Source organism: Heteronotia binoei, chromosome 13, assembly GCF_032191835.1.
Source record: "Heteronotia binoei isolate CCM8104 ecotype False Entrance Well chromosome 13, APGP_CSIRO_Hbin_v1, whole genome shotgun sequence".
Classification (NCBI taxonomy): domain Eukaryota; kingdom Metazoa; phylum Chordata; class Lepidosauria; order Squamata; family Gekkonidae; genus Heteronotia; species Heteronotia binoei.
The window spans coordinates 7,217,613-7,243,198 of NC_083235.1; the positions used below are offsets into that span (position 1 = coordinate 7,217,613).

General features: G+C 50.8%; 1 protein-coding gene across 1 annotated transcript in view; it reads left to right on the forward strand.

The window, feature by feature from the left end:
- DNMT1 (DNA methyltransferase 1) overlaps positions 1–25,586 on the forward strand; it is a 106,013-nt gene that overhangs the window by 77,070 nt on the left and 3,357 nt on the right. Inside the window, exons 29-34 of the mRNA XM_060251980.1 lie at positions 2,060–2,226; positions 3,812–3,989; positions 6,597–6,792; positions 15,172–15,335; positions 20,356–20,472; positions 22,112–22,202. Of these exons, the coding sequence (XP_060107963.1) occupies positions 2,060–2,226; positions 3,812–3,989; positions 6,597–6,792; positions 15,172–15,335; positions 20,356–20,472; positions 22,112–22,202 (913 nt within the window). The remainder of the gene's footprint in view (positions 1–2,059; positions 2,227–3,811; positions 3,990–6,596; positions 6,793–15,171; positions 15,336–20,355; positions 20,473–22,111; positions 22,203–25,586) is intronic.

Below are 25,586 nucleotides of genomic sequence, written 5' to 3' on the forward strand. Positions count from 1 at the left end.
CATGGGCCACTCAAGTCAGGACGTTGGCTTTCATACAGATCCCCAAATCCACAACCAAAGGTCTTCTTGGTTTGCCTTGTTCCTCAGTGATAAGAAGATGATGATGATATTGGATTTATATCCCGCCCTCCACTCCGAAGAGTCTCAGAGCGGCTCACAATCTCCTTTCCCTTCCTCCCCCACAACAGACACCCTGTGAGGTAGATGAAAATATTGGATTTATATCCCGCCCTCCACTGCGAAGAGACTCAGAGCGGCTCACAATCTCCTCTACCTTCCCCTCCCCCACAACAGACACCCTGTGAGGTAGATGAAGATATTGGATTTATATCCCGCTCTCCACTCCGAAGAGTCTCAGAGCAGCTCACAATCTCCTCTACCTTCCCCACTCCCCACAACAGACACCCTGTGAAGTAGATGAAGATATTGGATTTATATCCCGCCCTCCACTCCGAAGAGTCTCAGAGCGGCTCACAATCTCCTCTACCTTCCCCACCCCCCACAACAGACATCCTGTGAGGTAGATGAAGATATTGGATTTATATCCCGCCCTCCACTCCAAAGAGTCTCAGAGCGGCTCACAATCTCCTTTTCCTTCCTCCCCCACAACTGACACCCTGTGAGGTGGGTGGGGCTGAGAGGACTCTCCCAGCAGCTGCCCTTTCAAAGACAACTCTGTCAGAGCTATGGCTGACCCAAGGCCATTCCAGCAACTGCAAGTGAAGGAGTGGGGAATCAAACCTGGTTCTCCCAGATAAAAGCCTGCACACTTCACCACTACACCAAACTGGCTCTGCTTGTTTCTCAGCAGGAAGCCAGTGTCATCTGGGTTTTTTTCTTTTTTAAAAAATATATGATAAGTTTATTTTTTTTTTAATTCCAAGTCATACAAAACTTTGTTGGATGTAGTATCAAGTAGATTCATTCCATACACAACAGAATTCTACTGCGCATAAAGCAAAAAGGTAAAGGTAGTCCCCTGTGCAAGCACCAGTTGTTTTTGACTCTGGGGTGCCGTTGCTTTCACAATGTTTTCATGGCAGACTTTTTACGGGGTGGTTTGCCATTGCCTTCCCCAGACATCTACGCTTTCCCCCCAGCAAGTTGGGTACTCATTTGACCGACCTCGGAAGGATGGAAGGCTGAGTCAACCTTGGGCCAGCTACCTGAACCAGCTTTCGCCGGGATAGAACTCAGGTCATGAGCAGAGAGTTCAGATCACAGTACTACAGTACTGCTGCTTTACCAATGACAAAGGAAAAGGAAAGGTCCCCTGTGCAAGCATCCCCCCCACTCCCCAGCAAGCTGGGGACTCCTTTTACCGACTACCTGAAAACCTAGCTTCCGCCGGGATCAAACTCAGGTCATGAGCAGAGCTTAGGACTGCAGTACTGCAGCTTTACCACTCTGCGCCACAGGGCTCTTCTGTGCATAAAGTACTATGGTATATATAACTTTGTTGAACGTCTTTATTTAGCACATAAGCTAACGTCCAGTTTGCCAATAATTCCATCAATACATAAATAAATAGATATTTATTTTATTTATTTATTTCGATTTATATCCCGCCCTACCCACCAAAGCGGGCTCAGGGCGGCTATAAATATATAAATAAATATCTTATTAAGGATAAATTAACTGATAATTGGGCTAGAATTTTTGACTCTTAAGCTAAGAATAATGCCTTCCTCCGCCCCAAGCCAAATGAAAGGGAATATTTAAATAAAAAGAGAAAGAGAGGAAAGCATAAGTTAGAAAGAATTATAGTGAGAGAAACTGAAGGTAAATTGTGTTAATAGGTGAGATGTTTTTAGATCCAGTATATTCCAGAAACGGAAGCCCCTTTCCTTCAAAAGATGTGACCTTGAGGTAAATGTCGGCCAAGGAAAGTTGTGCCGTGCTCTTCTCCATTATTAAAATGCCGCAGATTGTTGTAAACTGAGTAATGTGAGAAAAGTACGGTATTCAAACCAGAGAATGGCGAGTCTTCAGCTGGGACTCCGAGTTGTGGCGTGCGGCCCTTGAGGTAACTCGTGTCCCTGCGCCTTGCTCCTTCCAGGCTGGTCAGTACGGCGTGGCCCAGACGCGCCGTCGAGCCATCGTTTTGGCGGCAGCTCCTGGCGAGAAACTCCCCATGTTCCCGGAGCCCCTGCACGTGTTCGCTCCCCGGGCCTGCCAGCTCAGCGTGGTGGTGGACGACAAGAAGTTCGTTAGCAACATCACCAGGTAATTACAACCTGTCCTAAACGGCGATTTAAAAAAAAAAAATTAAAATGGATGTTAGACATTCTACCTTATGCATTTTATTTCTGTCGCGAGCTGCCCTCGAGTTCCTTAGAGACCGACACGCTTCTGAGATACCTGACAAAGGGAACTTGAACTCTAGAAAGTTCGTACTCCAAGGAATCTTGTGGGTGTCCGAGGTTCAACGGGACTTGAATCCAGATCAGGGGTGTCGAAACTCATTTGTTATGAGGGCCATATCTGACATAAATGAGACCTTGTTGGGCCGTGCCGTGTGTGTACTATTTAAGATTAGGTGGCAGAGATATAAACTTTATAATGAACACACACAAACACAAATATATTTTTTAAAAAAAGAACACCTTAAAATGTGCTTAAGACGTTAGCACTCGTCAGTCTTAAAGGTGCTTCCTTTGTATCTCTCCCATGCAATCCAGGGAACTGGGCAAAGGAAGCTCCGGCTCTTTCCTTCCTTCCCCAGGGGACTGGGGGGGGAAGTCTCAGCCCATAGAAGAGAGGGAGGCTTGGGTCAGTAGCTCTGCTGTACGATTGAGAGAGCCTGGCGTGGGAAAGCTCTAGCTTCCCCCTTCCTCCCCAAGGGAGGAGCCTCAGCCAGTGGAGAAAACAGAGGAAGCCTTGGAAAAGCAAGCTGTTATGCAGAAGGAAGTAAGATATAGGGAGAAGGAAGCAGATGACAGCCAGTTGCTCAGGGGCCTGATAGGAGCCCTCCAGAGGCCTGATTCGGCCCACGGGCCTCATGTTTGACACCCCTGGTCTAGATCTTGGGGAGTTTCAGAGGGCGGATGTGTTGGTCTGCAGTAGAAGAGTTAGATTCAAGTCCAGTGGCTCCTTAGAAACCAACAAAAGTTTCAGGGCCCGAGCGTTCGAGAGTCAGTGCTCCCTTCACCAGATACAAGCAGGAATGGAGCTCCCTTAGCACCTGAATCTGACCCGGGGAGCGTTGACTCTCAGACGTTTGCACCCCAAAATAATCTGGATGGTCTCTAAAGTTCCCCACTGGACTTGGATCTAGCTCTCGTGCAGCAGACCAACACGGCTACCTCCTGAGACTCTCCCAAGCCTGCCACTGAACTCAGCTTTTCATATCGCGGGCCATCTTCTTTTTGGAAGAAGATTTTTTTGGATTTATATCCCGCCCTGTACTCTGAGTCTCAGAGTGGCCTACAATCTCCTTTCCCTTCCTCCTGCACAACAAACACCCAGTGAGGTGGGTAGGGCTGAGAGAGCTCGGACAGAAATTGCCCTTTCAAGGACAGAGTCTCAGAGTGGCCTACAATCTCCTTTCCCTCCCCCACAACAGACACCCTGTGAGGCGTGTGGGGCTGAGAGGGCTCTCACAGCAGCTGCCCTTTCAAGGACAGCTTTGCCAGAGTTATGGCTGACCCAAGGCCATTCCAGTAGCTGCAAGCGGAGGAGTGGGGAACCAAACCCGGTTCTCCCAGATAAGAGTCTGTGCACTTAACCACTACACCAAACTGGCTCTCCTTCTCCTTCTTTGGAGAAGGAGCAGCCGGGCAGTTAACAGCTTCTCTCTGCTTTGCTCTAGGACCTACTCAGGCCCCTTCCGGACCATCACAGTGCGGGACACTATGTCCGACCTCCCCGAGATCCGGAACGGAGCCTCGGCCCTCGAGATCTCCTACAACGGGGAGCCGCAGTCCTGGTTTCAGAGGCAGATCCGAGGCTCCCAGTATCAGCCCATCCTCAGGGATCACATCTGTAAGGTGAGGCGCTTTCTGAACTCTTGTTATTGATGGGGGGGGTGGAGACGGGTACCACTGGGGGAAGTCACACCACAGCTTCCCGGGGAGTCACGGTGACGAGAGCTGTCCTGTTGACTTCTGAAACACAGTCTGGTCGCTTCCACATAATTCCAAGGGAGTTTCTAGTCCTCGTGTCCGTGGAAAAGAAGGATCTGTGCTCCTCTGAGAACTGGGGTCTTCTGGGTACTCGGTATGGGGGGAAAGAAACTACTGAAAAAACCCCATGGAGGACACCGTAAGATCACATTGCCACTGCTTCTCCAGTGCCCCAGTCATTGCTGAGGGAGACCCCCCTTGGCAGCTGTTGCTATTCAGGGCTTTTTTTTGTAGCAGGAACTCCTTTGTGCCTTAGGCCACACACCCCTGATGTAGCCAATCCCCCAAGAGCTCTTCGTGCAGGGCCTTCAATAAGCTCCAGGAGGATTGGCTACATCGGGGGGGGGGGGGTGGCCTAATATGCAAAGAAGCTCTTGCTAGAATTCCACCCCTGCATATCCCTGATGTAGCCAATCTTCCAAGAGCTTACAGGGCTCTTCTTACAGGGCCTACTGTCAGCTCCAGGAGGATTGGCTGCATTAGGAGGGTGCAGCCTAATATGCAAAGGAGCTCTTGCTAGAATTCCACCCTTGCATATCCCTGATGTAGCCAATCCTCCAAGAGCTTAAAGGGCTCTTCTTACAGGGCCTACTATAAGCTCTTGGAGGACTGGCTACATGGGGGGGGGTGGCCTAATATGCAAAGGAGCTCTTGCTAGAATTCCACCCTTGCATATCCCTGATGTAGCCAATCCTCCAAGAGCTTAAAGGGCTCTTCTTACAGGGCCTACTGTCAGCTCTTGGAGGATTGGCTACATCGGGGGGGGGGGGCAGGTGTGACCTAATATGCAAAGAAGCTCTTGCTAGAATTCCACCCCTGCATATCCCTGATGTAGCCAATCCTCCAAGAACTTACAGGGCTCTTCTTACAGGGCCTACTATAAGCTCTTGGAGGACTGGCTACATTGGGGGGGGTGTGGCCTAATATGCAAAGGAGCTCTTGCTAGAATTCCACCCTTGTATATCCCTGATGTAGCCAATCCTCCAAGAGCTTACAGGGCTCTTCTTACAGGGCCTACTGTCAGCTTTTGGAGGATTGGCTACATTGGGGGGGGGGGGGGCGGTGTGACCTAATATGCAAAGAAGCTCTTGCTAGAATTCCACCCCTGCATATCCCTGATGTAGCCAATCCTCCAAGAGCTTACAGGGCTCTTCTTACAGGGCCTTCAGTAAGCTCTAGGAGGCTTGGCTACATCAGGGGTGTGTGGCCTAATATGCAAAGGAGCTCTTGCTACCAAAAAAAAAAAAATCCCTGTTGATCCTTATTTTTGACAGCAGCTTGGGCATTTGGCAGCACACATTTTATTCTTTGACGCACAGCGTTTTTAAGGAGAGCCCGGTGAAATCCTGCACCGATAAGGTGCAAGGGCTTGAGAAACAAGATACAATTACATTGCTTTTGTGGGGGATCTGTGAAAGAGTTGGAAAGGGCTCGTCCAGGCCATCTAGTCCAACCCCCTGCTCAGTGCAGGATCTTCGGTCAAGTGGGAAGAGCAGTCGAATCACAGCCAACTTCTTTTGACCCCCCCACAAGAGTCTTCAAGATAGGTAATGAGCGAGGTAGCTCTGCTGCGCGATTGAGCAAGCCTTGCAAAGCGAGCTGTGATGCAGAAGGAAGCAAGAGAGAGGGAGAAGGCAGCAGATGACAGCCAGTTGCGCGGGGGCCTGATTCGGCCCCCCATCTGCACGTTTGAGACCCCGACTAGGTCAAGTGGGAAGAGCAGTCGAATCACAGCCAACTTCTTTTGACCCCCCCCCCCAAGAGTCTTCAAGATAGGTAATGAGCGAGGTAGCTCTGCTGCGCAATTGAGCAAGCCTTGCAAAGCGAGCTGTGATGCAGAAGGAAGCGAGAGAGAGGGAGAAGGCAGCAGATGACAGCCAGTTGCGCGGGGGCCTGATTCGGCCCCCCCATCTGCACGTTTGAGACCCCGACTAGGTCAAGTGGGAAGAGCAGTCGAATCACAGCCAACTTCTTTTGACCCCCCCCCCCCCAAGAGTCTTCAAGATAGGTAATGAGCGAGGTAGCTCTGCTGCGCGATTGAGCAAGCCTGGCAAAGCAAGCCGTGATGCAGAAGGAAGCAAGAGAGAGGGAGAAGGAAGCAGATGACAGCCAGTTGCCCGGGGGCCTGATTCGGCCCCCCCATCTGCATGTTTGAGACCCCGACTAGGTCAAGTGAGAAGTGCAGTCGAATCACAGCCTACTTATTTTGAACCCCCCCCCCCAAAGAGTTTTCAAGGCAGGTAAGGAGCAGAGGTGGTTTCACGTTACCTGTGTCTGCACAGCAGCCCTGGACTTCCCTGGCAGTCTCCCATCCCAGTCCAACCCTGTGCCAACGCTGCTTAGCTTCCTGACGAGACCTGGCTCACCTGGGCCGTTCTGTCATGGCGTGGGAAGGGTGGCATGGCGTGGGAAGGGTGGCATCTGATGCCTGGAGAGCAGAGATTGCAAGAGCCTCGGTCTTCACCTTCCTAGGATATGAGTGCGCTGGTAGCCGCCCGGATGAGACACATCCCACTCGCTCCGGGCTCGGATTGGCGCGACTTGCCCAACATCGAGGTCCGCCTCTCTGACGGCACGACCACCCGGAAGCTGCGCTACACGCACCACGATAAGAAGAACGGGCGGAGCAGCTCGGGAGCCCTGCGAGGCGTCTGTTCCTGTGCCGAAGGTACGAGGTGGGGGGGTTTCAGGCGGAATTTTGTGATAAGGTTGTAGATGGACGGTCTCTATAAACTGGTCCTCTCAGTCTGGAAGGATTCAGATCTTCTTCGTGGTCTCTGTGCAGTCCCACACATGGGTTTTCCCGCTGGAACGAACCCGACCTCGGAGAATTCAAAGCTAGCCTTAGGCGTTATTTTTGGCGCGCACTTCCTCCCGCCCTGGGGAGCAGGCATCCACTGCGCATGCCTGGAGCGGGGGGAAGGCGCTCCACCCACCAGTTTCTTTCCGACCGCCGCCCGGGATAGTCCTTCCTCGTTGCGTCTCCTCTCAACTAGCCTCCTCAACTGTCTTTTCTCCGTTACCGCTAACGTCTTCCTTCATTTTTCCCCACGTTTACTTCTGTCTGGTATAGTATAAAAAAAAAAAAAAAAAAAAAAAAAATTCTTGTTATATCCTCCTGTTTCCTTTATCTCTCCCCTTTTCCTCCTTCCCCCCCCTCCCCCCGGGCGTATGGAAGGAAAAGTACTTAAAATCACTTTTAAAAAGTGTATTCGCTGTGGGACTAAGATCCCCTCCTCAGACGGCCACGCTTTGTGCCTAATTTGCCTGGGCGACACCCACAGGATTGACGCTTGTGCTCACTGTGCCCAGTTCGGCAAACAAGCTAAAAAGAACCGCGCCGCTAGACTGAATAGTCACCTACTGACCCAATCTCTGCGCCCAGCTATGTCTCAGTCTTCTGATCCGCAGAAATCTCCACAGAGGGTCGGTACGGTCCAGGCAGCTTCTGTGGCTATGACTCCCAGGAAGCTTAAGCCCTCAAAACACCCGAAGAAGCACCATGAATCCAAGAAACAACATGGTGACTCGACGGGAAAAGAGAAATTTTCTTCGCCTCACCAGTCAGCTTCGGATGCGAAAGCCGCCTTAGCGGTCTCTTCACTCCGAGTGCTCACGGCTCCAACACCGCCTCCAGTCCTGACTCCGGTAGATGCTATCGAATCCGAGGTCATCCGAATTGGCTCTCGTTCGCCTTCAATACAGGAATTCCTACCGGAGGACCTCTTGGCGAAGGAACCTACACAGCCATCTTCACAGCTTCTTCAGCAACAGCAACTGCAGCAGCAAAAAGCTCTACAGCAACAGCAACTGCAAAAACAGCTCGACCTTGACTCCTTCCGGGACGTTACTGTCCCTCGTACCTACAAGGACGCTATGGTGTCTCCACTTCGCTTCGACTCTCCACGCCATCGAGACCACGCACCCGATAGACGTCACGGAAGATCACTCTCTAGGGACAGACATCTGGCGTCCCCTAGAATGAAGCACCGGTACCAGACATCCCCATACCGGGAGAAGACCACACGATACCGTGAGCGATCCCTCAGTAGAGACGAGGGGAGTCGGTACTATAGCAGATCACGCTCTCCATCCCGCTGCTCCTATCCGCGCTATACACCGTCAAGATCCCCTTCTATAGAATCCTACCGCACCCGTAGACACCGTGACTCACGGCACCAGGATGTGGGACATCGAGAAGGGTACCACGGCCGGTATCAACGACACGACTCGTCTAGGTACCAACAACAAGACCCGGCACGGTACCAGCAGCAGAAGGAATTGGGCCGGTACCAACCACAGGATTCAGCACGGTACCAACAACAGCACAGCCCAACACAGTACCAACAACAGCAAAGTCAAGCACGGTACCAACAGCAGCAAAGTCCAGCACGGTACCAACAACAGCAGAGTCCAGCACGGTACCAACAACAACAAAGTCCAGCACGGTACCAACGACACCTGTCATCTCGCTCCGAACATGCGGTATCGCCTCGCCATCGAGTTCCAGTCTCTCCTACACCATCAACATCTAAGCTAACTAAACCGCCCTTACCACCGGATCCCGAGGATCCACGGGACGAAGACGAGTCAGACCTTGAGGCTTCAGACTCTTCACAGTCCTTATCTCAGCCGGCCTCCCCAGCCTCTGACATAGTCAAGCCTGCAGATCTCTCTCCCTCAGAAGGGGCCAAGTCCTATTTGGACCTCATAACCGACATGGCCACAACTTTGAACATTAAGTTAACCACCGACCTTCCCAAGGTTACCGATGTCGTCCACGATTTGATCAATGCAGACCTACCTGCTACTTCATCATTGCCCATGCTTCCAGTCCACTTAGAGGCCCTCAAAGAGGCATGGGATAAGCCAGCCTCTATACCACCAACATCCAAACGTGTCGAGTCACTGTACAAAATTCACGCCCCGGAGTCAAAATTTTTGTTTAACCATCCAGCGCCTAACTCTATGATTGTGCATTCGTCGTCAAAAACTAAGCAAACACGCCACCCTGTACCACCGGAGAAAGAGGGGCGTAAACTGGATACACTGGGGAGAAAACTTTATTCGATCTCCACAGCATCAGTAAAAATCAATAATTATATGGCTCATTTTGCGGCATATGCACACAACATTGCTACACAGCTCACCGCTCTGGTACCATCGCTACCTGAAACATCACAACGACAAGCCACCAAACTGCTAAGAGAGCTCAATCGTCTTAGCAAGCAACAGATTAACACTGTTCGTCACTCAGTCGGATGCACATCCAGATCAATGGCAACTGCAATAGCTCTCAGGAGACACGCCTGGCTTCGCTCGTCCTCCTTACAACAGGACATTAAGTATAAAATAGAAGATCTCCCATTTGATGGGCAGGGCCTGTTTAATGCCACCACGGACGACATCCTTACCACCGTGGATGACAGTAGGAAGAGAGCGAAACGACTGGGGGTAACCCAACAGCAACCTCAGGGTAACAGGCAGAGACCTTGGAGGACCCCCTTTTACAAGCGCACCAGATCTCCTAAGCAATCTGATTACTGGAGAAGAAGGGCACCCCCTGCGAAGCAACCCTTCCAACAACGCCAAAGACCGCAAGCTCCCAAAAAGACCACTCCTCCAAACAAGCAGTCTCTTTGACTTCACCTCCTCCACTCCCAGACTCCTCCCCTTCCTATCGACCTGGCAGTCCATAACAACGGACTCTTGGGTTCTGCAAATTGTAAAGAACGGTTACTTCATAGAGTTCACCTCACAACCAAAGAACTCGCATTTCCTCGTAACGCCCCCCTCACAGGCTCTAAAAGACGAAATCAACATCCTTCTGGCCAAACAGGCCATAGAGCCAATCCCCCCCCAATACCATCGCACGGGGTTTTACTCCCGGTACTTTCTGGTACCGAAGAGAGACGGGGGCCAGCGCCCAATCCTGGACTTACGCAGACTAAACAAATACATACGCCCCACAAAATTCCGTATGATTACCCTACAGTCCACACTGCCACTCATTCCCAAGGACGCGTGGATGGCCCTGATAGACCTGCAGGACGCGTACTTCCATATCACCATCAGCAGCTGCCACAGAAGATTCCTGAGGTTCGCCATAGGGGATGCCCACTACCAATTCAGGGCACTCCCCTTCGGCCTATCAACCGCACCAAGGGTCTTCACAAAATGTATGGCAGTGGTAGCAGCGTTCCTCCGTCAGCGGGGCATAGCCCTTTACCCCTATATAGACGATTGGTTGATGGTGGGAGCCTCGGAAGAGCAGCTCAAGGACCACGTTCAAATAACACTGCATCTCCTCACTACCCTAGGGTTGCAGGTCAACCACCAAAAGTCTCAACTCTCCCCCTCGCAGACAATACAATTCATCGGGGCATATCTATCCACCACAGACCATATGGCATACTTACCCATGGACAGGGTCACGACTATCCAAACCCTGGCCAACAGTATAATCTCCCATCCGACGCAAACAGCTCTCGTGTTTCAGCGCATGTTGGGTCTGATGGCAGCAACAACCGCTGTTCTCTCGTATGCTCGGCTCCACATGCGACCTCTTCAACTGTGGTTCGTCAAAACCTTTCACCCACAGCGCCAATCACAACGGACGCTACTTTCAGTTCCCAACCACATTCTGCCATCCCTACAGTGGTGGACAGGCCAGCACAATCTTCTACAAGGAATGCCATTCCTGAAACAATCACCTTCAACTGTTGTCACCACAGATGCGTCGAGGTGGGGGTGGGGAGCTCACCTCGATTCTCTGATGGCCCAAGGTCAGTGGACGGCGAACGAAAAGCTCCTGCATATCAATTGTCTCGAGCTCCTTGCTGTTCACAGGTCACTGAAATCCTTCCTGCCATCTCTGCACGGTCGCCACATACAAATAGCATCGGACAATGTGGCGACTGTGTTTTATATCAATCGGCAAGGAGGGACCGCGTCCTCCCGTCTCTGCAAGATGGCACTACGCTTGTGGCATTGGAGCATCGCTCACAAAATCCATCTGACTGCAGTGCACCTACCAGGAGTGCAGAATACGCAAGCAGATACTTTGAGCAGGATGACAGTGAACGATCACGAATGGTCTATCAACAGGAAGTATCTCCTCCCTGTCTTCACTATGTTTGGTGTCCCAACCATAGATGTCTTTGCGTCCCCGGACAACGCTCAATGCGAAATTTTCTACATGAGAGGACCCCCATCCTCCCTGTCACCAGGGGATGCGTTCCTACAAATGTGGAATGGCCCACTTCATTTCCTTTTTCCACCGATCCCGCTCATAACAAGGACAATTCAGAAATTGCAGCTGGACCACACGAACTGTGTCTTAATCACTCCTTGGTGGCCGCGCCAGGCGTGGTTTACCACTCTACTCCTCCTATCCAACAGGACTTATCACTGCTTCCCGCCGGTACAGGATCTTCTGTCACAACAGAAGGGCAGGGTCCTACACCACAATCCTTCAGTCCTCAAATTGACAGCTTGGAGGATCAGTTTTTAGGTTTTCCTGACGATGTCAGACACATCCTTCTGAACGCCAGGAAGCCTTCTACTAGGAAATCCTACACTGCCAAATGGAAACGCTTTACTCAATATGCCATGCGCAATAATTTCCACCCTGCGTCCTCCTCCATCTCGCAGATCCTTACTTACACCGTCTCTCTTTCGGAATCTGGCCTCACTTACTCCTCACTTAAGGTGCATCTGGCCGCCATTTCCGCCTTCCACCAGAGCATAGAGGGCCGCACAGTATTCGCACATCCTGTTACGAAATCCTTCTTGAAGGGAATTCTCCACCTTAAACCGCCGACGAGGCAATTCTGCCCTACATGGAGTTTATCTGTCGTGCTCAGTCAATTGATGAAGCCCCCCTTCGAACCAATGGGGTCTATCCCCATGCACCTCTTATCGTGGAAAACAGCCCTGCTAGTTGCACTCACCTCAGCTAAAAGGGCCAGTGACATTTGCGCTTTTCGATCTGATCCGCCCTACACTGTCTTTCATCACGACAGAGTGGTTCTGAGGCCGGACCCAAACTTCTTACCTAAAGTGGTGTCACCCTTCCACCTCCAAAGTGTAACCACTTTACCATCCTTTTTTCAACACCCCTCGGACTCGGGACAGAAATCTCTCCATAACCTCGACGTGCGTCGAGCCCTTGCCTTCTATTTGGACAGGACTGCTGCATTCCGTAAAGATACTGCATTGTTCGTTTCCTACGGAACCCACAAGAAGGGACAGAAACTCTCTATACAGAGACTGTCTAAGTGGCTGGTTGAAGCTATATCACTTTGTTACAAGTTAGCTAAACAACCAGCTCCAGAACCTCTAAGGGGTCACTCTACTAGGGCACTAGCCACATCCTCCGCCTTTGCGAGGGGCATACCCGTTGAAGACATCTGTGCAGCAGCAGTGTGGTCTTCATCGTCCACCTTCGCCACGCATTATGCTATGGACATTCATGCACGGCGAGATTCTTCCTTCGGGCAAGCCGTACTCCGCTCCATTTTCAACTGAGATGCCATGCTCTCCAATGGTGAGTGGGAGTACCTTTTACTCATCTGTTATGTATAACCTAACTTCTGAAATTTCTCTTTCAGAAACAGCACCCACCTCCGTGCAGGTTAGCTTATCAGTCACCCATGTGTGGGACTGCACAGAGACCACGAAGAAGATAAACAGGTTGCTTACCTGTAACTTATGATCTTCGAGTGGTCATCTGTGCAGTCACACACGCCCACCCATCCGTCCCCGCTGCTGTTTATGCGATTCTACATTTCTCAGACTATCTTGCACTTAACAGCGGCTGGAAAGAAACTGGTGGGTGGAGCGCCTTCCCCCCGCTCCAGGCATGCGCAGTGGATGCCTGCTCCCCAGGGCGGGAGGAAGTGCGCGCCAAAAATAACGCCTAAGGCTAGCTTTGAATTCTCCGAGGTCGGGTTCGTTCCAGCGGGAAAACCCATGTGTGTGACTGCACAGATGACCACTCGAAGATCATAAGTTACAGGTAAGCAACCTGTTTTTATTTTGGGAGTGTTTGGCGTGTGTGTTGCCCTAGTCACCTTCTGGAAGAATTACAGTGACAGGTGGAACTTTATTTTGCAAATTGTTCCCTGATTTGTTTCTCCCACACTGGGGTCCCCAACCTTTTTGAGCCTGTAGGCACGCAGGAAAATCAGAAGAGCCCTGCTGGATCAGACCAGGGAGGGACCGCCTAGTCCAGCATCCTATCCCACACACTGGCCAGTCAGTTCCTCTGAAGGATCAACAACAGGGCAGAGAGGCTGAGGCCTTCCCCTGAGAAGAACATCAGAAGAGCCCTGCTGGATCAGACCAGGGAGGGTCCATCTAGTCCAGCCTCCTGTCTCACACAGAGGCCAACTAGTTCCTCTGGAGAGCCAACCACAGGGCAGAGAGGCCGAGGCCTTCCCCTGAGAAGAACATCAAAAGAGCCCTGTTGGATCAGACCAGGGAGGGTCCATCTAGTCCAGCCTCCTGTCTCACAACCAGTTCCTCTGGGGGGCCAACAACAGGGCAGAGAGGCCGAGGCCTTCCCCTGAGAAGAACATCAGAAGAGCCCTGCTGGATCAGACCAGGGAGGGTCCATCTAGTCCAGCCTCCTGTCTCACAACCAGTTCCTCTGGGGGGCCAACAACAGGGCAGAGAGGCCGAGGCCTTCCCCTGAGAAGAACATCAGAAGAGCCCTGCTGGATCAGACCAGGGAGGGTCCATCTAGTCCAGCCTCCACAGAGGCCAACTAGTTCCTCTGGGGGGCCAACAACAGGGCAGAGAGGCCTAGGCCTTCCCCTGAGAAGAGCATCAGAAGAGCCCTGCTGGATCAGACCAGGGAGGGCCCATTTAGTCCAGCCTCCTGTCTCACACAGTGGCCACCCAGTTCCTCTGAAGGGCCAACAACAGTGCAGAGAGGCTGATGCCTTCCCCGAGAAGAACATCAGACGAGCCCTGCTGGATTGGACCAATGAGGTTCCATCTAGTCCAGCTTCCTGTCTCTGACAGTGGCCAGTCAGTTCCTCCAGAGGGCCAGCAACAGTGCATAAAGGCCACTGGTGTTTCCTCCTGGTTCTCGGTTTCAGAGGTTGACTGCTTCTGAATGTGTATGCTCTCCTAAACTAGTAGCCACTGATAGACTTATCCTCCATGAATCCTCCTCAAATCCCCTTTTATTCCTGTGGCCATCGTTACATTCCCTGGCGGCAAATTCCACATTTTAATCACTCTGTGTAAAGTAGTGTTTCCTTTAGCTCATAGTGAATCTACTGGCATCAGCTTCCTTGGGTGCCTACTTTAGGAACTCTGACACGGGGTAGTGGCCAGGACTACAATGGGAGGTGGAGCAACACAGAGAGAGAGAGAGAGAGAGAGAGAGACAAGACATTTTTAAAACCACGCATGGGAAAGGAGAGGAAAGAGAATAAAACCCACACTGCAGCGGCAATTGCCACTGAAGCAATGATACTTTAACCTTCAGAGCCAATGAGGAGAGGAGAAGAGATTGGATTTATACCCCACCGTTTGCTAGCCAAAGTAGTTTCCGAGGGGCTTACAAATCTCCTTTCCCTTCCCCTCAGTGGACATTCTGCAAAGCAGGTGGGGCTGAGAGAGCTCTGACAGAAACTGCTCTTGAGAGGAACAACTCTGTGAGCACTTGTGGCAGACCCAAGATCACGTCAGCGAGTGTACGTGGGGGAGAGGGGAATCAAACCCGGTTCTCCCAGATAAGAGTCTGCGCGCTTCGCCGCGACACCAAACTGGCTCTCCAGTGGCTAATCAGAAGCCTTGCTGAGCAAGAGCCCCACCCGCTTTCTTAAAACACTCAGCAAGCTCCAAGGAATATTTTGGGCAGGCGCCATTGGGGATCCCTGCGCTGAGGCTTCTTGTCCCCCGAAGCAGTTTGCAGGGAGCGTTGGAAAGATTGGGGGAAGTTGGACTCCAGCCTCTTTTGTCTCAGGCATTCGGCTGTGTTGACGTTGAGCCCCCGCCCGCCAAGTTGTCTGAGTTCTCTTCTGCTCTCCAGGCAAGCCTTGCGACCCGGCGGACCGGCAGTTCAACACCCTCATCCCTTGGTGCTTGCCTCACACCGGGAACAGGCACAACCACTGGGCCGGCTTGTACGGCAGGCTAGAATGGGACGGTTTCTTCAGCACGACGGTCACCAATCCAGAGCCAATGGGCAAGCAGGTAAGGAAATGCCCGCCCACCCCACCCCCCCTCAGTAGAGCGCATGTTTGCCATGCAGTGAAGCCACACCCAATTAGAGAAGTCCTGTTACGTATTCAGACAATTAGAAGATACTGGATTTATATCCTGCCCTTCACTGCATCTGGGAGAGCCAGTTTGGTGTAGTGGTTTAGTGTGCGGACTCTTATCTGGGAGAACCGGGTTTGATTCCCCACTCCTCCACTTGCACCTGCTAGCATGGCCTTGGGTCAGCCATAGCTCTGGCAGAGGTTGTCCTTGAAAGGGCAGCTGCTGTGAGAGCCCTCTCCAGCCCCACCCACCTCACAGGGTGTCTGTTGTGGGGGAGGAAGGGAAAGGAGATTGTGAGCCGCTCTGAGACTCTTCGGAGTGGAGGGCGGGATATAAATCCAATATCTTCATCTACCTCACAGGGTGTCTGTTGTGGGGGAGGAAGGGAAAGGAGATTGTGAGCCGCTCTGAGACTCTTCAGAGTGGAGTGCGGGATATAAATCCAATATCTTCATCTACCTCACAGGGTGTCTGTTGTGGGGAAGGAAGGGAAAGGAGATTGTGAGCCGCTCTGAGACTCTTCGGAGTGGAGGGCGGGATATAAATCCAATATCTTCATCTACCTCACAGGGTGTCTGTTGTGGGGGAGGAAGGTAAAGGAGATTGTGAGCCGCTCTGAGACTCTTCGGAGTGGAGGGCAGGATATAAATCCAATATCTTCATCTACCTCACAGGGTATCTGTTGTGGGGGAGGAAGGGAAAGGAGATTGTGAGCCGCTCTGAGACTCTTCAGAGTGGAGTGCGGGATATAAATCCAATATCTTCATCTACCTCACAGGGTGTCTGTTGTGGGGAAGGAAGGGAAAGGAGATTGTGAGCCGCTCTGAGACTCTTCGGAGTGGAGGGCGGGATATAAATCCAATATCTTCATCTACCTCACAGGGTGTCTGTTGTGGGGGAGGAAGGGAAAGGAGATTGTGAGCCGCTCTGAGACTCTTCGGAGTGGAGTGCGGGATATAAATCCAATATCTTCATCTACCTCACAGGGTGTCTGTTGTGGGGGAGGAAGGGAAAGGAGATTGTGAGCCGCTCTGAGACTCTTCGGAGTGGAGGGCGGGATATAAATCCAATATCTTCATCTACCTCACAGGGTGTCTGTTGTGGGGAAGGAAGGGAAAGGAGATTGTGAGCCGCTCTGAGACTCTTCGGAGTGGAGGGCGGGATATAAATCCAATATCTTCATCTACCTCACAGGGTGTCTGTTGTGGGGGAAAAAGGGAAAGGAGATTGTGAGCCGCTCTGAGACTCTTCGGAGTGGAGGGCGGGATATAAATCCAGTATCTTCATCTACCTCAAAGGGTGTCTGTTGTGGGGGAGGAAGGGAAAGGAGATTGTGAGCCGCTCTGAGACTCTTCGGAGTGGAGGGCGGGATATAAATCCAATATCTTCATCTACCTCACAGGGTGTCTGTTGTGGGGGAGGAAGGGAAAGGAGATTGTGAGCCGCTCTGAGACTCTTCGGAGTGGAGGGCGGGATATAAATCCAATATCTTCATCTACCTCACAGGGTGTCTGTTGTGGGGGAGGAAGGGAAAGGAGATTGTGAGCCGCTCTGAGACTCTTCGGAGTGGAGGGCGGGATATAAATCCAGTATCTTCATCTACCTCAAAGGGTGTCTGTTGTGGGGGAGGAAGGGAAAGGAGATTGTGAGCCGCTCTGAGACTCTTAGGAGTGGAGGGTGGGATATAAATGGAATGTCTTCATCTACCTCACAGGGTGTCTGTTGTGGGGGAGGAAGGTAAAGGAGATTGTGAGCCGCTTTGAGACTCTTCGGAGTGGAGGGCGGGATATAAATCCAATATCTTCATCTACCTCACAGGGTGTCTGTTGTGGGGGAGGAAGGGAAAGGAGATTGTGAGCCGCTCTGAGACTCTTCGGAGTGGAGGGCGGGATATAAATCCAGTATCTTCATCTACCTCAAAGGGTGTCTGTTGTGGGGGAGGAAGGGAAAGGAGATTGTGAGCCGCTCTGAGACTCTTAGGAGTGGAGGGTGGGATATAAATGGAATGTCTTCATCTACCTCACAGGGTGTCTGTTGTGGGGGAGGAAGGGAAAGGAGATTGTGAGCCGCTCTGAGACTCTTCGGAGTGGAGGGCGGGATATAAATCCAATATCTTCTTTTTCTTCTTCATCTGTGTAGTTGTAGCGTGCAACATTTCGTTAAGCCTTGCGTTAATGCAACACAACCTATTCATTTTTTTTTTTTCACTTGTGGTTATATTTGAATGGTGGTCAGCAACGTTCCCTCTAAGCTGCAGAGTCTCGTGAGCAAAAATTCTACTTTGTGAGCTCCTGGCATTAAAGCTGTGAGCTACTGCATGAATTAGTGTGCTCTGGGGCCCTCCTTCCTGAGCTAAGACAAAAAGGTGTGAGCCGGAGGCTAAAAATCTGTGAGCTGGCTCACACTAACTCAGCTTCGAGGGAAGACTGGTGGTCAGGGAAATTGACAAATGTTGGTCAGGGAAATGAAAAACAAATTTTAGCGGCGACCCTGGCTACTGAGAGTGTACCGGATTCGCTTCAGGGTGCTGGTTCTTACCTTTAAAGCCCTATGTGACCGGGGTTCTGCATTCCTTAGGGATCGCCTTTCCCTGCACATGCCCCAGCGAGCACTTCGGTCCGGGGCTCAAAACCTGTTGACAGTTCCCAGCATCAGAGGGTGGGGAGGGCGGGATAGAAATCAAATAAATCAAATCAAAAATAAACAAACCCTGCATTCCCAATGCTGTTTTCCCCACAGCTACCACCCCTCTGCATATCGCACCTCATCCTATCAAGTTGTCATTCACCTGTTATTGCCATTCGGCATCTGAAATCACCCCACTCTTCAAGGAGAGCCAATTTGGTGTAGTGGTGAAGTGCATGGACTCTTATCTGGGAGAACCAGGTTTGATTCCCCACTCCTCCACTTGCAGCTGCTGGAATGGCCTTGGGTCAGCCCTAGCTCTCTAATCTGGGAGAACCGGGTTTGATTCCCCACTCCTCCACTTGCAGCTGCTGGAATGGCCTTGGGTCAGCCATAGCTCTGGCAGAGGTTGTCCTTGAAAGGGCAGCAGCTGGGACAGCCCTCTCAGGCCCACCCACCTCACAGGGTGTCTGTTGTGGGGGAGGAAGGGAAAGGAGATTGTAGGCCGCTCTGAGACTCTGTCCTTGAAAGGGCAGCTTCTGGGAGAGCCCTCTCAGCCCCACCCACCTCACAGGGTGTCTGTTGTGGCGGAGGAAGGAAAAGGAGATTGTAGGCCGCTCTGAGACTCTGTCCTTGAAAGGGCAGCTGCTGTGAGAGCCCTCTCCACCCCACCCACCTCACAGCATGTCTGTTGTGGGGGAGGAGGGAAAGGAGATTGTGAGCTGCTCTGAGACTCTTTGGAGTGGAGGGCGGGATATAAATCCAATATCATCATCTTCTTCTAAGACAGAAGGACAGACGGACTCAAATTCCTGCATACCGCCTTTCCCTGTATATGCCCCAGCAAGCACTTTAGTCCGGGTCCCAAAACCTGTTGACAGTTCCCAGCGTCAGGGAAGCGAGGCGTCACTCAACGAGAGCCAGGGCCTTTTCCGCGGCTGCCCCTAGCTGGTGGGATGAGTTGCCGGAGGATGTCAGGGCCCTGCGAGAACTCCCACAGTTCCGCGGGGCCTGCAAAACGACACTCTTCCACCATGCTTTCCCATAATGGCAACTTCTACAGCAACGGATTAGGCCCATAAACCAGAAACTTAAGCATCGCTCTGGATTTCTTACCACGCTATGGCGATCTGGGGTCCCTTTGGAGCATCTAATACCGACCATCCAGTTATGTTGCTACCATTGAAAACTTAACTGTTTGTATGAACTGTTGCCCTAGCACCTGTTGATATTGATGTTTTAATAATTGTGCCTTCGGTGGAGAGGGCAGGATAGAAATTATACACATTGGGGAGGGACGGTGGCTCAGTGGTAGAGCATCTGCTTGGGAAGCAGAAGGTCCCAGGTTCAATCCCTGGCATCTCCAAAAAAGGATCCAGGCAAGCAGGCATGAAAAACCTCAGCTTGAGACCCTGGAGAGCTGCTGTCAGTCTGAGTAGACAATACTGACTTTGATGGACTAAGGGTCTGATTCAGTATAAGGCAGCTTCATATGTTCATATGTTCACCATAAATTGTGCCACAACAAAGAAGAAACTCTCCATGCAAGTCACAATTCAAAGATACAATTCTGACTTGTTATGAATAATAGGTATCAAAATACAAAAAGAGTGTCAACAGTACGCAGCATCTCAGTCATGCCCAAAGTTAAAACCTCATAAGTTCTACAAGGCTCCTACTGTCAACAGATGCGATGACGATATGAACATCTGAAGCTGCCTTCTACTGAATCAGACCCTGGGTCCATCAAAGTCAGTATTGTCCACTCAGACTGGCAGCGGCTCTCCAGGGTCTCAAGCTGAGGTTTTTCACACCTATTTGCCTGGACCCTTTTGAGTTGGAGATGCCGGGGATTGAACGTGGGACCTTGTGTTTACCAAGCAGATGCTCTACCACTGAGCCACAGTCCCTCCCTGTCCTTATGTGGCTCAAAGCCACTATATTATATTCAGTGCATTGTTTGAGAGAAAAGGTCCAAAGGAGAACCGGTCCGAAACAGCTTGCAAAGCGGACCGATTCTCCGTTTGACCTTTTTCTCAAACATTGCACTGAATATAATATAGCGGCTTTGAGCCACATAAGGACAGTAAGAGCCTTGTGGAACTTAGAAATTTTAACTTTGGGCATGACTGAGATGCTGCATACTGTTGATACTCTTTTTGTATTTTGATACCTTTTATTCATAACAAGTCAGAATTGTGTTTGACACGGGGAGTTTTTTCTTTGTTGTGACTTAGCCGCTCCTCCGTGGTCCCGTCGATACTGTGCTGCCATAAATTGCGTCAATCTTTAAGGTACTCCTGGACTCTTAACTCTTTCTTTTTAGGGCCGCGTACTTCACCCCGAGCAGCATCGAGTCGTGAGTGTGCGGGAGTGTGCTCGGTCCCAGGGGTTCCCGGATACCTACAGGCTGTTTGGAAACGTACTCGACAAACACAGACAGGTAGGGTCACCCTCCTATGCTCTGTTCTAGGACAATTCTGCCGCAGGCCCCGGAAAGCCACTGAGGTTACCTGGAATAGCTTTTCTCTGGATTTCCAAGCCGACCTCGCTGTCCTTTCAGATTTCTGTAGTAGTCCTGATCAGTGTTCCTCTAAGCTGTGGAGTCTTGTGAGCAAAAAAATCTACTTTGTGAGCTACTGGAATAAAGTTGTGAGCTGCTTGCAATAAAATTGAACCAAGCAGGAGTCCGGTTGCACCTTTTAAGACCAACCTGTTTTTGTTTAGAACGTCAGCTTTCGTGTGCTCTTAAGCACGCTTCATCAGACGAGGAATCCAGCGCGGTGAGCAAAGCCGTACAGAGCTGAGGGGAGCCGTACAGAGCTGGTAGGCAGTGGCCCAGAATGCAACACGGTACAGATTTAAGAACCAATGACAGTGAAGTGAAATTATCTGGTAGGCAGTGGTTTAGAATGTAAAATGGTACAATGACAGAACAGTAAAATTAACAAATTGAGCAAACCTTTGATCCGAGTGGCATGAAATATGCAGTAAAAATATGCAGTAAAATTGCTCAATTTGTTAATTTTACTGCATACTGCTGTTTTGTTGCTTTTGCCTGCTCCTGCTACTCAGACCAAAGGTTTGCTCAATTTGTTAATTTTCCTGTTCTGTCATTGTACCATTTGACATTCTAAACCACTGCCTACCAGATAATTTCACTTCACTGTCATTGGTTCTTAAATCTGTACCATGTTGCATTCTGGGCCACTGCCTACCAGCTATGTACGGCTCTGCTCAGCTCTGTAGGGCTTTGCTCACTGTGCTGGATTCCTCGTCTGAGGAAGTGTGCTTAAGAGCACACGAAAGATGACGTTCTCAATAAAAATTGGTTGGTCTTAAAGGTGCAACTTGACTACTGCTTTGTTCAACTGCTTCAGACCAACACGGCTGCCCGCTTGCAATAAAATTGTGAGTTGCTGCATACATTACTTTGCTCTGGGGGCATTTTTCCTGAGCTAAGACAAAAATGTGTGAGCCAGAGGCTAAAACACTACGAGCTGGCTCACGCTAACTCAGCTTAGAAGGAACACTGCTCCTAGTGTGTTGCTTATTAGATGGCTCATCCCATTTATTGCGTTGATTTCTGTTGTGAATGAGAATGGTGGGCTATAGAAAACCTAAATTGTGATGTGACAGTCTGTAGCTAGACACGTCCTGGAGCAGGGGTGTCGAATTTTGTTAGGAGGGCTGGTTCTAACAGAAATGAGACCTCGTTGCGCCGGGTCATGTCAGGTTGAACCAGGCCGTATTAGGTGTACCTATTTAAGATTACGTAGCAGAGATGTAAACTTTATATAGGACACAGACAAACACAATTTTTACAAAATTTTAAACTTAAAACATTAGTACTTGTTGGTCTTAAAGGTACTTTCTTTGTATCTCTCCAGTGCAATCCAGAGAACAGGGCTAAGGAAGCTCTGGCTCTTTCCTTCCTTCCCCAGGGGACCAGGAGGGGGAGGAGCCTCAGCCAATAGAAGAAAGAGAGGCTTAATTGACTTAATCTCTTCCAGCTCACAAACTGCGTAGGGTAATCCTCTTCTCTTTCTCCTCCCACCCTGACGGCCTGTTTCTCCTTGCAGGTGGGTAATGCAGTGCCTCCACCCCTGGCGAAAGCCATCGGACTCGAGATCAAAGCGTGCGTGTCGGCCAAAATAAAAGAGGATGCTACAGGTACGTTCTGGGCTCCCTCTGGTTTGAGCGTTGCATTTCTCACGGGAGGGGCCGTGGCTCAGTGGCAGAGCCTCTGCTTGGCACATGGAAAGTCCCAGGTTCAATCCCTGGCATCGCCATCTAAAAGAACCAGGCAGGAGGTGATGAGAAAGACCTTGGCCTGAGACCCTGGCTCAATGGCAGAGCCTCTGTTTGGCATGCAGAAGGTCCCAGGCTCAATCACCAGCATCTCCAGTTAAAAGGACCAGGCAGGAGGGGATGGGAAAGACCTTGGCCTGAGACCCTGGCTCAGTGGCAGAGCCTCTGCTTGGCATGTAGAAGGCCCCAGGTTCAATCCCCGGCGTCTCCAGTTAAAAGGACCAGGAAGGAGGTGATGGGAAAGACCTTGACCTGAGACCCTGGCTCTATGGCAGAGCCTCTGCTTGGCATGCAGAAGGTCCCAGGCTCAATCCCCAGCATCTCCAGTTAAAAGGACCAGGCAGGAGGTGATGGGGAAAAAACCCTGGAGAGCTGAGTGGACAATACACTGATTCAGTGTAAGGCAGTTTCATGTGTTCCCCACATGCTGGCTCTGTGTGTGTGGAATCTCACTCTCACTCTGAGAGATGCAGAGAACATGGAGGATGCCTTACCTTATTAATGTGGGGGGGGGGGTTAAGCAGGCAGGAGGGGATTTGGGAGTGCAACAAAAACAGGGGCTGCTTCATTCTGTTGTATTGGGAAATGAGAGTGGAGAAGGAGGGCACTTCTCTCAATCCATAAGAGGGGGAGGGCTGCGTATGAGCCTGATCAGCACAGAGGTCCGTGTGCTCCTTTGACTTGCCCGCCACTCCACAGGTGGACCAGAGCCTGACTACGTCTGCTTAGAAGCCCAGAAAAGTAGAGAAAGAGGTCCTTTTCTCCCTTTCTCACAATACAAGAACTCGTGGGCATTCAATGAAATTGCTGAGCAGTTGGGTTAGAACGGATAAAAGGAAGTCTTTCTTCACCCAAAGGGTGGTTAACTTGTAGAATTCACTGCCACAGGAGGTGGTGGCTACCAGCATAGCCAGCTTTAAGAGGGGATTAGATAAATATATGGACCAGAGGTCCATCAGTGGACTGGATGAGCCATTGGCCTGATCCAACATGGCTTCTCTTATGTTCTTATGTGACACAGAGTGTTGGACTGGATGGGCCATTGGCCTGATCCAACATGGCTTCTCTTATGTGATACAGAGTGTTGGACTGGATCCAACATGGCTTCTCTTATGTTCTTATGTGACACAGAGTGTTGGACTGGATGGGCCATTGGCCTGATCCAACATGGCTTCTCTTATGTGACACAGAGTGTTGGACTGGATGGGCCATTGGCCTGATCCAACATGGCTTCTTTATGTTCTTATGTGACACGGAGTGTTGGACTGGATGGGCCATTGGCCTGCTCCAACATGGCTTCTCTTATGTGACACAGAGCGTTGGACTGGATGGGCCATTGGCCTGACCCAACATGGCTTCTCTTATGTTCTTATGTGACACAGAGTGTTGGACTGGATGGGCCATTGGCCTGCTCCAACATGGCTTCTCTTATGTGACACAGAGTGTTGGACTGGATGGGCCATTGGCCTGACCCAACATGGCTTCTCTTCTGCTCTTACGTGACACAGAGTGTTGGACTGGAGGGGCCATTGGCCTGATCCAACATGGCTTTTCTTATGTTCTGTTTTTGACATTTAAAGCTGCAGGTGTTGCACAGATCTGCAACACTGGATGTCTTTGGCCAACAAAGACATCCAGCCAAAGTCCAGGTAATGGAGGAAGGGGGGGTGAAGTTTATTGCAATAAACAAAGAGCGGAGCTAAGCCAAAGCCTGCAGTACCAAGCTGCTCTGCCCCCTTTCAGAGTGGGCAGTACTTTATATAGCGGGGGTGGCCAAACTGTGGCTCAGGAGCCGCACGTGACTCTTTCATGGATTTTGTGGTTCTCGAAGCCCCCACTGCCCTGTCAGCCAACTTGGAGAAGGCGTCTCTCTCTTTAAATCACTTCTTCAAGCCAAGCCAGCCAGCAGCTTGGAGAATGTCTTTGCGGTTAAAGTTGCTTTCTTCCCCCTCTCCTTTCCCCATCATCTATTTGCCTGCCTTCCTTCCTTTCCATCTTTCATGTCTTGCGGCTCTCAAACATCTGACGTTTATTCCATGTGGCTCTTTAAGTTAAGCATGTTTGGCCACCCCTATTATATCGCCTTGATGACACATTGGCACATGTTGGCATCTACACATACTTATTGGCTGCAACAGCCAGCATCATTTCATCATGAGAGCCAGCTACACACTACTAAAGCTCTTTCCAGACTGGCATCAGTTCACTGGCCAGAATTTGTGTCACAGAAAGAAATTCTACTTCGTGTTCCAGAAGCAGATAAATCCATTTGGGCTCTTAAGAACCCATTATTTCTATCGTTGCTTAGAGACACAGTAGAAGTGCAGTAAAGCATAGTGCAAGTTATGTTTCTGTTATAGATAAGGCTGGAATGTTGGTAGCTGTTCCGTCTTCTCAGTCAGGCCTAGCTGTGTGTTATCCCTTAAAGGCTGTTCCGTCTTCTTCTCAGTCAGGCCTAGCTGTGTGTTAACCCTTAAAGGCTGTTCCGTCTTCTTCTCAGTCAGGCCTAGCTGTGTGTTAACCCTTAAAGGCTGTTCCGTCTCCTTCTCAGTCAGGCCTAGCTGTTTGTTAACCCTTAAAGGCTGTTCCGTCTTCTTCTCAGTCAGGCCTAGCTGTTTGTTAACCCTTAAAGGCTGTTCCGTCTTCTTCTCAGTCAGGCCTAGCTGTTTGTTAACCCTTAAAGGCTGTTCCGTCTTCTTCTCAGTCAGGCCTAGCTGTGTGTTAACCCTTAAGGATGTTACTGAAGCATGCTTGCAGCCAGGGCTCTTTTTCTAGCAGGAGCTCCTCTGCGTATCGGGCCATGCACCCCTGATATAGTCAATCCTCCAAGAGCTTAGAGGGCTCTTAGTACAGGGCCTACTGTAAGCTCCAGGAGGATTGGCTGCATCAGGGGGACGTGGTCTAATATGCAGCGGAGCTCCTGCTAGAAAAAGAGCCTTGCAGCCTTCCTACCCAAAGTTATGGCCCCCCACAAGGCTTGGCACCAGAGTATCTGAAGGACCGTCTTTACCCACACATTCCTGGCCTGGCGCTAAGACTGCAAGGGGAGGCACTCCTGATTGCCCCATCCATCAAAGAAGATCATTTGGCGAGTACACGGCTCAGTGGCTCAGTGGTAGAGCATCTGCTTGGGAAGCAGAAGGTCCCGGGCTCAATCCCTGGCATCTCCAAAAAAGGGTCCAGGCAAATAGGTGTGAAAAACCTCAGCTGGAGACCCTGGAGAGCCGCTGCCAGTCTGAGAAGACA